Consider the following 14,125-nt stretch of genomic DNA (forward strand, 5'->3'; position numbering starts at 1 on the left):
AAACTTACGGTCATTAACAACAAATACCCCCTCTGGACATCACTTTTGGTCACTACTGTATATATAGTATACTGCTGTCTATATATGTTTGTACACCTGTTAAACTATTTCTTTACCCTAATCAGCCACATGGCAGCAGCTCAATGTAATTAGGCATGCAGACATGGCCAAGACAATCTGCTGAAGTTCAAACTTAGCATAAGAATGGGAAAGAAAGGTAATTTAAATCAATTACTTTGAACGTGGCATGGTTGTTGCTGCCAGACGGGCTGGTCTGAGTATTTCAGAAACTGCTGATCTACTGGGATTTCCACGCACAACAATCTCTATGGTTTACAGAGAATGGCCTGAAAAATAGAAACTATCCAGTGAGCAGCAGTTCTGTGGGTGAAAATGCCTTGTTGATGCCAGAGGTCAGAGGAGAATGGCCAGGCTGGTTCAAAGCTAATAGAAAGTCAACTGTAACTCAAATTAACCACTCGTTACAACCGAGGTATTTTCAGGAGAGGCACATCTCTGAATGCACAACACGTCGATCCTTGAAGCAGATGGGCTACAGCAGCAGAAGATCACACCGGGTGCCATATTTTCTTGGCACACTTTGGGCCCATTAGTACCAATTGAGCATAGTTTAAATGGCACAGGCTCCCTGAGTATTGTTGCTGACCACATCCATCCCTTTATGACCACAGTGTGCCCATCTTCTGATGGCTACTTCCAGCAGGATAACGCACCATGTCACAAAGCTCAAATCATCTAACTGGTTTCTTGAACATGACAATGAGTTCACTATGTGCAGCTGACAAATCTGCAGCAACTGCGTGATGCTGTCATGTCAATATGGATCAAATTGTCTGAGGAATGTTTCCAGAACTTGAAATCTATGGCATGAGGAATTAAGGCAGTTCTGAAGGCAAATGTGGGCCCAATCCGGTACTAGCAAGATGTACCTATAATAAAGCGTCCAGTGAAAGTATGTTTATAAATATATATAAAATAGTGTGGGATAATTAAAGTGTTTTAATGTTTTTGAAAGAATTATGCTCACCCACCAAGGCTGCATTTATAAAACAGTACAAACAGAAATATTGTCAGATATCACTACAATTTCAAATAACAGTTTTCTATATATATTTTAAAATGTAATTTATTCCTGTGATGGTAAAGCTTATTTTTCAGCATCATTACTCCAGTCTTCAGTGTCACATGATCCTCCAGAAAACATTCTCATATGCTGACTTGGCACTCTATTATTATCAAATATTATTGGTACACCACTATCAATAATGGTTCTTTCTATTATCAGTGTTGAAAACATTTTTTTCTGCTTAATCTTTTTGTGGAAACCGTGATAGTTTTTTTTCAGGATTCTTTGATAAATAGAAAGTTCAATGAACAGCGTTTATTTTAAATAGAAACCTTTCGTAACATTATAAATGTTTTTACTGTCACTTTCAATCAATTTAATGCGCCCTTGTTGAATAAAAGTGTTAATTAATTTTTTTTCTTACTCACCCCATTCTTTTGAATGTTAGTGTATCACGGTTTCCATATTCATATCCATATATATTTCCAAAAATATTAAGGAGCGCACCTGTAACATTAATAATATAAGTAACATATTACTAATAATATTAGTAACATTAATAATATAAAGACATTTTTCTTGAGCCCAAAATCAGCATATTAGAATACATTTTTGTAATGATGCTGAAAATTCAGCTTAAATTTTGTATATATTTACTCATTATAATATATAATATAATATAATATTCAAATATTTTCTAATATTCTTAATGTAAATATTCTAATAAAATCTGGGCTTCTTCTGCATTTCTACAGATTAACTTCCAGAAAAAGAGAAACTCCAACTGATTTCCACTCTCTTTTACTGATCAATAGCCAGGTGAGCCATTCATCCCTAACTCTTTCTATCTCTATCTCTCTCTAGCTGTGCTCTGTGCTGTGGGCCTGCACACTCTGTGAAGTGTACGGTGCTAACAGAGGAGATGGCTTAAATGATTATATCCCCTCTGATGAAAAAGACACAAAGAGTGTGTTTGTCTAAAGCATGAAGAGCTGGCATGACGGACTACCCTCTCCAAACTAGATCACAAAACCCGCCCTGTCCAGCCCTCTGACAAACACAAACACGGACCTCAAAAGGGAGCTATTTTACTCTTGCAACATTAGACAAGAACTGATGTAACAGGTGTTATTGAAATGCACGACAAAGTGTGTATGATAAAGTCTCAGTTTGACACTAACAAAGTGTCAGATTGAACTGCATTTTATAAACTACTAAACCACAGCTGAAGCCAAGAACCACATCCTGGCTGGTAGAAGAGAACCAGACTCGGCTGAAAAACCGGTCAGTGCAGTCAAACACATGACAAAATAAGATTGCAAAACTGAACAGATGATGTTTGAATGGAGAGGTGCCAAAAAGTGTTGTGCAAAAGATTATTTGATAATTTGTTCATTAATACTTTTGAAACCACCGCACCCACAACAATTCTGTATTGAGCAGCATGTTTGTTGAAGAATTCTGAAAATCTGCCTTGTTGATATTCTCTGTTTAGTCATAACAGGAGCAATAGATCCCAAGAAGGTTCCTCATCACTGGAGAAAAGAAAATGCTCCACTTCCTGTGTCAAGTTTCACATCCACACACAGCACTCGCGATATTCCTCAAAAAGTGCAAAACTACATAAACGCAGGAAGTAAGCATATCGAAACCACTGAGTCAGGTCATATGACTTTAGAAGCTGCAGAACTTAACAGTAGTGGAAATTTATTGTGGGCCCCAGTGGTTCCTTTAGTTACCAAAGCAGAAGTTACTGAAGACTCCTTCTGAGACACTGGAAGCAACGGAGAGCAGACTGGAGTCATCAAATTACAGCCAGTCGTGCTCTGCACAGTTCCGTAAGGAAATCGGCCTTAATGGCTCAGCATTCTGCTTTTGGAGTGTTGCACTCTGAGGTATAGAATGAGGCTTATGGTTAGTCAAATTAGAAGCTTGCATACTCCCTCAGGCAAGATAAAAACATGCGTTTTTAGAAAACGAGTGCATTTATGACTTCCCTTGAAATTAGGGAAGGAAGCCTGAGAAGGAGATAAATTAAAGCTGAATCATCAAATTATGACTGACAAGATACCAACTGTCAAGGTTTCTATCCAAACTTAGGCAGTGTTGAAAACGGAAAAACTGACCGCCAATCCAAACTTAGGCAGTGTTGAAAACAGAAAAACTGACCGCCAATCAGCTGAAACTCTCCAATAAATCAGGAAATCATCTGGCACAGGATTCCTGCTCTTTTTGGCCAATTAATGTACATTACTTTCCCAGTAGTTCCAGATTAATGAATAAGGATTTTAAATAAAAAAAAAATTTAAAAAGCAATTTCTAGCCACTTAAATTATTTAAGAGCATGCTATGATTATTTATTTATCACTTACTTACTTATTTATGCTTACATTTCATTGTACTTTTATTTATTGCAACATTCCATGACGCATTAAATATTTTGGAGTGTCTAGTATTTACACTATGTGCAAATAACCCGCCTTGTAGGCAGAGGCTATTTACACTAAAGCCCTATTTGGACGGGGCTAGTTTTACATGGAGAGGTGGGGTAAAGCATAGACGTTGGAACAGGGGGGGCGGGTGGATCGGCCGCCCCCCCCCCCCCCCCCCATTTCCCCACCCCTCTGGGGGTCAGCTAGCTGTTTGTTTCGTTGTTTTTGTTTTCCGTTGTTTTTTTATATATATATATATATATATATATATATATATATATATATATATAAGTAACGGTCGCCTTGAACCCCAAGCAACCCCAAATCTGTGGCAAAACTCAAGTGTTTTCCACATACCATTCAGATCAGAAAGAAGGTCAAAAGCACTTGTTAGAGGCACGAAACATCTTTTAGCGTTAGGTAAGTGCCTATTACCAACACAATCCAATCTGAAGTTAATTAATACATCGTTCGACCGGACATAACTGTTTTATATAAACATAGGTTATATGTGTTTGCACGTGATATCAGGAAGCAACGTAATACGCACATGACGACATGAGGGTGACGCGATGCGCAAATCGAGTTACCCCTCCCACTTCTGCTAGTTTTACTGAGATATCTTATCCCGTGCGAATTGGCCATAAATATTACAGACGTCCTGTGGTAAAATTACATTACTCCATCTACCCTTGTAAAGTTAATCCCGTCCGAATAGGGCCCGTCCGCATTGGCGACCGACCCGAGTTCGTATCCGGCTTTTACCCAACTCCTTCTCCCTTTGCCCATCGCATATCAGCTTGAACTTGGAAAGGTGTTTATTTAAAATAAGAAAATACTCGAAAAGTGGAAATAAAGTGCCTAACGGGTATTTAATAGTGGGGATAAAGAGTTGATCGGTAGGGTTAGGGTTAGGTGTAATGGGCTTTAGGGATAGGGACAAGTAATGTCCCAATAAGGTAGCATCCATTTATGATTTTAATAAATATTATCATATACACTGAATATGTAGTTATTGCATACCGTTTTATAATATAGGCCTACTACAATACAGTGAGGTGCAAATAGTATCTGCCACGATTTCCACTTAGTATAAATAGCATCTAACAACCATTTACACTTAGTGCAAATCTAATTACTACTTAGACATGGTGCAAAGAAAATACTGCTCTATCTAAAATCTAGTATCGCTATTTGCACTTAGTACCTTTATATCGTCATTATATTTATTAATTTGGTCAGTTAAATCTCTGCATACATAACTTAATATAATTAAATTATATTAATTATTAAAAAAGTAATAACTTTTTAACATTTGATTAATTTTAATAAAAGATTGTATTACTGTTATGAATGCATTATTTGACCAAAAAAGTTAAGATTATTCATTTTTATTGATTTCCATGACCAGGCCTGGAAATCACACTTTTACATTTCCCTGAACACTGATGATAAAGAAGACATATGAACTGTGCACTGGGAACTCTACAGCAATGCTTACTATTACATCTATATAATGGCTGTAATACAGCTCTAGTGAGTTTAGCAGCTTCTCCTCATTAAGCAGAAGCTACTGTCTAAAGTTCATTGCGGTTATAGTTCCTCTATCCTTAACTGCCTCGTTCAGGGGAACAGTATCAGATGAGCAGGATTGAAATCTTGGAAACTTTCCATTTGTAGTTTGCTTCATAACACTTCAGAGATAAGCCGAACAAAAGATGAGGAAGGAGGAAGCAACATCTATTGTGGTGTATGGCTGTGAAAAGGAATGCTTCATAGACTGATAGTTTACAGCCTGCATCTCCCCCCTCTCTCTCTCTCTCTCTCCTCCATTTCGAGGATGCAAAGAGCCTCACTTCTATGAGATCAGCAGAATAGTGATAAGCAAGCACTGATAGTAATTCATATGACTACTGGCTCTCCCTTCACAGTCAATCATCTTGTTGGCACGTTCACACTTTACAGTTTAATTCCATTTACTAATCTGTAAAATTGAAGTTCCCTGCTATAAATAAATCAACCGTTTCCTGAAAGAGCTTGCCAGAAGCATCTCTGAGAGGTGCGCACCATCTGCCAGATCACTCCCTCCCCTCTACAATTCATAATCCCTTTAAAAACCAACCAGTGACCTGCAAGTGAAAGTTTTTTCAAATCGAATCGTAGGGCTTCCAGGAATTAAAGGAATTTTTCCTTTGAGTAAAACTAAATTCTCTACTGATGTCGTGCGTAGGCTATTTGTTCATCTGCAGGGCTTTGCAAAGGCGGAGACCTCGATCCACCTCCTCCCCCCAGCGAAGAGCACCACCACCGCTGCTGTAAAAGACCATTTTACCTTTAATCGTGTTGATCACATTGTTCCCGTCCTTGATTACATCCTTTAGGAACTTGTTGGATTTTTCCAGCTCGTTTTCGTAGCATTTCAGTCTCTCTCTGAAATCTGGGCTGTCGGAGTAGCAGTCGCTGAACTCCAGTGGAGGATGCCCCATTCTCAACCTCTGAATGATCAACGATGATAACCGGCCTTTTGTTGTCAATAAAGTACACAAACAAACCACGACAGACGTGCCTTTTGATCACTCGGCTGTGTTAATCAAGTTGATTTCGAGTAACTTAATCGGTTTCGATAAAGTTCCCCATATCTGACATATTGTATGATATGCAGTTATAAAAACAATAATCCAACGCTCCGGTAGTGACTGTCTCCGTGTGCACGCGGTATTGATAAAAAGAGACTAAGTCAATTTGAGTTGCAAAGTAGGCTAAAACCTAAAAGTGCTGATAAAGTATTTGTGTTTCAATACTTTTCCTTGTTTTGGGAGCCGAGGGACTGACAAACGCGGGCAGGGTTACATTCTGAGCACACCCACATCATCATTGGGCGGCAAATGTCACTAGTTAGCAGCTAAAACTATTACTTGTCTGGGACACACAGCTTTCTTCCTCTGGGGGGCGCATGAGGGCCCACAAAAGGAAATCCTCTATTGAACTACATTTAAATCTAAGGATGTATTTTGTACTGCTGCAGACATTTATAGGCTGAAAATTATAATCATTCAAATCTATTATTTGCAATCATTGGTACTTACAATACAATTGGAAACATGCCTCTACAATCACTATTAAATTATGTATTAACGAACGCAGTCTCAAGCAATCATAAACGACTATTATTGGTCTAGACTGAGCGGCGCTAGAAAAAGTAACATTTACCACGTGACATGCCGCTAACGTTGCCCGTGTGCATTGATCTGAGGGGGGAGGGAGAGAGACTTAATAGCCATTGCATTGAAATATACAGCGAATAATTAAAATAGAAAAAAATATATATTATGTTGATCCATCGTGCTTGTCCAAGTAAAGACAAACATCCGGGGCCAAAGCCTCGCCTATTTTGATAGTTCAAAGTCATGCTAGTTGTCATTCTACCCGCACGTTGTATTTCTAAACCCACACACTGACTCCGACCCTTAAAGAGACAGACGCTGTTCTTCTGATCATACATTTACAAGGCATTTTTCAAACTGTGTTAATATGATTTCAAAGCTGTGATCAGTTTAAAACATAGGGCATAATACCAGAGACATTAAAGACATTTATTATTATTATCTTAAAAAAAAAAAAAAAAAGTTTTATTAATGCTTTAAAAAAAAAATACAATATACATTTTGGAGCCAGGGGAGCAAAGAAAACACATAAAAAAATAAAATATATATTTAAAAAAAACCTCACAAAAATACAAGACCTTTGTATCAATCAAATATTTTGTCTTAATAGCTTTTCCATTAGTACTAGATTGAATAGTTAAAAAGTATTTTTCAAATTATTTAAGGAATACTGAGAAAAGGGGCTTTTTGTTAGAAAACTTAAACTTATGAATACGAAATTTGACTAATAAAATTACATTTTTAAAAATCGCACTGTTTACAATACAATTGGAAACATGTATTGTTATCATACTTTAAATATATTAAAAAAAATACATTTTCAAAATGCAAAACAAAATTAAAGAGTGCCTTTTCCTTAATAAACATAGACACCTCATACCTTTATTATTATTATCTGCATAGTGGCATGTTGGCGTTTTTGACGTCACACTCCCGATGACGTATCCGTATCCGTGTAAAGATGGCGGAAGTAGATGAGTCTAGCAAGCCTTTGGTAAGAGACAAAACATGCTTTAAAACAGATTTAAAACACATTGTCAGCTTTTCCACCGTTTTAACTTTTGTCTGTATGGTAAACCGATCCCGAGTACTGCTTGGTAATGTAATGTAAATGTGTCAGTAAAGCTCTGCTGGGGTAATACGTGTAAAAGCAGATGGTCGTTTCTCAGCACAACAGGACAAATTTACTACCTTAAAGATTTTTAAAACATCACCCAAATTACCATACTGATAGATTAGCTGATTTTGCGGAAAACACGATTGCGCCTTTTATCGTACAGTGTTACCAAACTATGTAAACAGTGAGAGTGGAACAACACCTGCTATCTGACTGTCTGACTGCCACTCTCCTATAAATATTTTAAATGTTTATTTATTCGCTTTATAAGTGCAGAGATTTTAACTTAGACTGTAGTTCTAGACTCCAATCAAGAAATGATATATTTCCTTCATTTGATCCTTATTTCTCATTTAACGATCTCGACACTGAGATGTTTACATTTCTTTATTGGTTATTTAACGGTCTATATCTGCTTGGTAAATGTATTTCCTGTGATCATATGGGTCTTGAAATGAGGTTTCAGTGCATTACAATAGGTTTTACAGAGTTAAAAATTATTCTTGAACCTGAGGTCAAGAGCACATCCGTCACCTGTGTCCTTTTTCAGGACAGGAAGTTTTAAAGAGATAGTGTACAAATTATCATCAGTAAGTTATATAATTTATAATCTACTTCTACCATTAATTTGCCTGACTTTTGTTTTCTTCTTGATTAATTGAAATCAACTTAAATGCTTCTTTTCCTAATAAATATGAGCTGAGACTATTCATTTGCTTCAGTAACTGTCACTTATTGTGAAGAAAACAGAAACACTTTATCACATATTTAGCTCAATTATTAATGAGTTGGTTCAATTAGAAGTGCTTTCTTTTAATTGTAATTGTTTTTATTTTCCTCTGTTAGTCAGTCAACAACACACAGCCCATTATAGATCCTGCATGGACCACCAGTGAACCACATTTTGAGAATCACTGGCATAGATAAACATGAACTTGTGTTATGGGTATATATGCCATGAATAATTTAAACGGTCATTCTTCATGTCTCAGTTTGCAGGTTTGTCTGACATCTCAATTTCAGAGGACATCCCAGTGGAGGGAGATATATCTGTGCCTGTGGGCTCGCAGAATGCTGACAATGATCTCTCGACGCTGGATGAGCCTGTCAAAGACACTATTGTAAGTGAAACTTTTTGTTACAGGGTAGTGATATATTGGCATATATGGATGGGCAATGCACACGTTTAAATATTTTGTGTGGATAAATGTAATGAGGAAAACAATTCTAATTGCGCCAGTGTAATTTGTTTAATAAAACTAAAACTGTTAAATATTATTTGTCATAAATGAAATAAAGCTGTATAAATATTAAGCCTAGATGAAAAACTTGAAATTAAAATTAAAAATGTTTCTTTGGCAACTAACTGAAATAAATGTTTAAATATGTGGTGAAAATCAAGTTTTTATTGTCTATGTGGTGTTTTTAATGTGCTTTAAGGCAAACCATGTGCAAACTCATAAGTCTACACCATTGCTGAGTATTTTCTCCTTAAAACTGCAGTGAACCAAAGACAGTCTCAGAAACGCGGTTTGAAATCGCAGTCCTCAACGTCACAAGCATGTTATTACCAGTCACGTCAACGTGCGGGCGGGCTTTAGAAAATCATCATTACTGTGCTGTACTAATAAGCAGGGGAGTCTTAAGAGAAGCCAGGTTATCCCGGTATATTTTTCTATATATATATATATATAGAAAATCGGTATATATATCATCAGTTTCTGGTTCAAACATATATGGCTGAATTAAACCAGTATTTCCACTTGTCATTGTGCTGCTTTTACTACAGTAAAGTTGACCGAGTGAATCAGGTATTCTGAGCTTGTGTGATTGAGTGGAGGCAGGGCTTATTTTCATATTCATGGGTCCGCACACACTTAATGAAGCAAGGGTGTAGTGAAGTTTTGGTGATCAAAGATGAGTTTTAATTCAATTCAATTCACATTTATTTATATAGCGCTTTTCACAATACATTATTATTTCAAAGCAGCTTTACAGAAAACGCATGTCTACATTACAATTTAGAGTGATCTGTTATCAGACGTGACTGTGTCCAAGTTATGTATTTCAGAAATGTACATTCATCACACAGTTAGCTAATAATCAATTAATTTAAACAATGTATTAATTTAATGTATTCATTTAAACAATGAGCTCATTAGTTTTAAGGGATAAAATGATTGACTAGAGGGGGACTTTAAGTTGAAGTACTAAAATGACTTAAACTGAAATAAAAATTAAACCTGTATAGAATTTTTTTTTTAAAAACAAATAAAAATGACAGAATCACACAACAAAATTACTTTATATTTTTTTTATAAATATAATAATAATATATAAATGATACTAAAATATCACTGGAGTGCACAGTAGTTCTGTTTTGAGTTTAAGGAACGTTTCTTATTCTCTCTTTTCTCTGTTTGTGGTTCTCAGCTGAGGGATCTAAGAGCCATTGGACAAAAGTTTGTCCATGTTATGTACCCCAAGAAAAGTTCTGCACTACTCAGAGACTGTGAGTCCATCATTTCTGATGACGCAATCACAGATTACATAAAGGATGCGCCCCATTTATGATCACTTATTATTATAAATGTTACATGTTCTTCAGCTGTCTTGATCTTAAGGAGTGTATGTGTTCTGTACTTTTTAGGGGACTTATGGGGACCTCTTATCCTCTGTGTGACTCTGGCCTTGTGAGTAGTAATGTTGACTAGTCCTAGTCAGAACCATTGTCACTATGACTCCAGCAAATGTATTGTATTTATAATAATATGTTCTATCTCAGAATGCTGCAGAGTGGGTCTGCTGACAGTGAGGAGGATGGCAGACCACAGTTTGCAGAAGTCTTTGTCATCATCTGGTTTGGTTCTGTAATCATCACCCTCAACTCCAAACTCCTGGGAGGAACTATGTGAGTAAACAGTCAGATTTCCATTTATATTTCAGTGTTTCCCGCAGGATTTTGTGAGACTGGTGGATGGACCTTGTTTCCTGTAAGGGGGTCCGGGGGCATAGTCTTATCACGCTTTCGATTTTAGTTAATTTGGCAGATACTTTGCCAAAGCAATGGCGCAAAACAACATTTTACGTTGTTATGAGAAGTTTTAAAATATTTTCGGTTCATTATGAAACTGTGGCGGCACAGATTACACTACAGTCTAGGTAATTAATTAGCTTGGTAGAAGCTTTCTTATATGCACAAAAAAGCACCTCACATCTTCAGAGTGGAGGAAGTGTGAATTTAGTGCAGTTTTCTTATTGTACATTTTTTTTAGTTAGTAATTTAAAATGCGTACTAAAGAGGAGTCTCTAAGGCCAAACCAAATTGATGCCTTTGCTTTGGCATCTGTACCTACGAGAGGGAATTTGTCTCATCACTAGGCATAGAAAAGAGAGCTAGTCAACCAGATCCAAGAGAATTGATTGTTTAATGCCACTGAACAATGAGGTATCAGAGTGTGAGTGACATCAATTGTTTTGTTTAGCCCTCAAGAGACCCAAGCATTCATATTCATATTTTTTTCACTCTTAAATATAGCTTTAGGAAGTCAATTCGTTTAGACAAAATTTGGAAAACATCCCAAAATATCACCACTATTTTTTGAAAGAGTAAGTGAAAGGTTTGACTTCACAACACAAGTCCATTCACATATGTTTTCGAAAAACAATACTTTTCAAACAGAAACTTACTATCATGTAAAGTCATGAAATTTCACTATTTTACCATTTAAATACTGTAATAATTCATATTTTGCTTATAATGTAGTGATTTTAAATAGCACTTACTATCAGCAAAAGTGACAGCAAAGGCTTTTGCATTATTACAAAAAATCTTGTTATATTATATATAGCCTATTATCTTGTTATATTATTATTTTACCACCATTCTTTAAATAGGCTTCATTGTGTTAGAACAATAGAAAAAAGTATGACCCCAATGCCCAGCGTTTCAAATTATTTACATTCAAAATATCAGGGCATGTTGTCACCATGGAAATTAAATGGGGGGATGGGGGGGAATATCAACTACTTAATTTTCGCAAGCTGTGGAAGTTAATAATTTTTTTCCACCAATATTTTTTTAACTTTGATAAATTTCAGAATGTCAGCTATTGTTATGTGTAGCTTTTACTTGTAAGCTCTCTTACAGTTTCTTGCTCATTTCCACAGTAACAGTTGATTGTTCATTTATTAGAAACATTAGTTTTCTGAATTTGATAAATGTTCATCAGCTTCTAGACAATTTACAGTGCATAATCATTTTAGCTGTTTTAATGTTTGAGCACATTACTGAAGCAATGTCATTCCTTCTGTCCATGTCTCTGTCTTACTCTCTCTTTGTCTGTACAGATCATTTTTCCAGAGTCTGTGTGTGTTGGGGTATTGTATTCTTCCTCTGACCGTGGCCATGATAGTTTGCCGTATCGTTCTTCTGGGGGGCTCGGGCATCATCGGTTTTGCTGTCCGTCTTATAGTCGTCACCGCATCCTTCAGCTGGTCAACAGTTGGTAAGAACCAATCAAAATCATTTATCTATTTTCAGCAGTCACAGAAGACTAAAGGCCCTGAGATTGTTGTACTCAAATTATTCAGATTTCTGTTTATAGTTGTAATGTTTAGAATCCATGCGTGGCAAACAAGCTCCTCCGGCAGTGCATGCAGCCACCACCAGGGGGCTGTGTAGACTAATTTAATGTTTTTTGTTTTTTTGTGCTTTATACCCATGAGGAAAAAACATACATTTAGTGGCTCACAGTGCGAAATACACAAATAAATGTAAAATAAAAATATTCTTGTTAAAATAACTTTTAATAGTTATCTTACTATTATGTATGTAGTGTACAGTTTTTAATCTAAGATTTATATCTTGTTTTATTTTTAGCTTCACACTGTGACAATATTTTTAGCTTTATTATGGTTTAGTTTCAGTTATCAATAAAAACACTGGTTGTGACAAATAAAATAAAATAAAAGCGTGTAATTGAAATAAAAGTAAAATATCTGCAATGCAGGATAAAAAATGTTAAATTACAAGCAATTTTTTGCACAGAGAAATGACAAATTAATGAATTACAAATGTACCATCAATTAAGTGCTATTAATAACCAGTTACTAAAGTGATAAAGAAGAAGAAAATAAGATTAGATGCACCAGTAAAACTGTGGAGAGTGGAGACACAGAAGTCAGATCACTCAACTCATTGTCTTCTCCTTGTACACACAGTCTTTAGGGGATTTCAGTGAGATCTTAATCCGTATCTCTCTATGTGTGTTTCATTCACAGCCTCCACAGCATTTCTTGCAGACAGCCAACCGGCCAATAGGAAAGCCCTGGTCGTGTATCCAGTGTTCCTGTTCTACTTTGTGATTGGCTGGATGATCTTGACATTTTCGCCTTCTCATTAGCATATATATATATACCCTACGCCAATTGCAAAATGAACTCCTCTCCTTTATTAAGACAACCAGCAGACCATCTGGGAGCTGGCCAGTGATTGGCCTAGCCTAAAAAGAGGCGGAGCACTTAGATGGACATTCAGAATGGGACGAACAGAAGACAGTAAGGGGATTATTGCATAGATATCACTCCTCCCCATCCCTCATTCAGTTGGATGAGAGGAGAGGAAAGGATTGGAGGAGACTAATTCTTCAGCGCTACTAATTTAACAACAGCCTACATGTCTTCATTATGTGAATGTTTTGTAGTGTGAGGAACGTTAGTGCCCCTTCTGAGCAGTTCCAGATGTACTCACACCCTTAACACGGAGCCGTACTATGTTCTGTGTGTCTCGGGTATGACTTTATGTGTGGATGTGCTTACTCGAGCATAGAATGTAACTATGTGAGCGTGCTTGTATTTGTTTGTGTCTGATTGAGCAGTGCCGCTGTTGGCTCTGCCGAGAGAATTATTCAGCTATCATCAGGCTGCACATTCACGTCAGTCCCCTCACATCGCTGCACACAAAAGTTTCTTTTCTTTGGTGTTTTCTTTTTTTGTTCTGAATGAGGTTTGCGCTTCATTAGATTTGTTTTTTGCCGGTGGAAGTTAATACATTCCTGAATGAAATAAACATATTCTTTATAAGTGCTGCATAGACTCTGGGTTCTGTCTTTTTCTGCCCATGGAAAATAAAAAATGTAACTTTAGGTTGAATTTGAATTGGAAGTGCTGTTTCTGTCTGTATAAATGCTGTTCTTCATTTAGGGGATCCTTTCACACACATATACCTGTCTGTCTGACAAAGACAGTCTTCCATTCACATTCTCTCCTCATATACAGACACACACCAGCGCCCTGTCTTTCTGTTTACCTCACCTAGAGAAAC

General features: G+C 36.6%; 2 protein-coding genes across 4 annotated transcripts in view; one reads left to right on the forward strand and one right to left on the reverse strand.

Moving 5' to 3' along the window:
* Window positions 1-6,395, reverse strand: part of ophn1 (oligophrenin 1) — a 40,321-nt gene extending 33,926 nt beyond the window's left edge. For all 3 annotated transcript variants that reach the window (XR_014606207.1, XM_084114366.1, XM_084114367.1), the window contains exon 1: window positions 5,852-6,395. Coding sequence is in view for 2 of the 3 variants with exons in the window: in XM_084114366.1 (XP_083970492.1) it covers window positions 5,852-6,005 (154 nt within the window). In the remaining variant the exon portion in view is untranslated. The remainder of the gene's footprint in view (window positions 1-5,851) is intronic.
* A 1,200-nt stretch (window positions 6,396-7,595) lies between these two features.
* Window positions 7,596-13,894, forward strand: yipf6 (Yip1 domain family, member 6). The gene is made up of 7 exons (XM_084114103.1): window positions 7,596-7,677; window positions 8,793-8,921; window positions 10,234-10,312; window positions 10,451-10,493; window positions 10,586-10,711; window positions 12,151-12,308; window positions 13,084-13,894. The coding sequence occupies exons 1-7, from the start codon at window positions 7,645-7,647 to the stop codon at window positions 13,203-13,205; spliced, it is 690 nt and encodes a 229-aa protein (XP_083970229.1). The 5' UTR covers window positions 7,596-7,644; the 3' UTR covers window positions 13,206-13,894.
* The last annotated feature ends 231 nt before the right edge of the window (window positions 13,895-14,125 follow it).

Source organism: Abramis brama (genome assembly GCF_963993115.1).
Source record: "Abramis brama genome assembly, chromosome: 5".
In the NCBI taxonomy this organism is placed as follows: Eukaryota; Metazoa; Chordata; class Actinopteri; order Cypriniformes; family Leuciscidae; genus Abramis; species Abramis brama.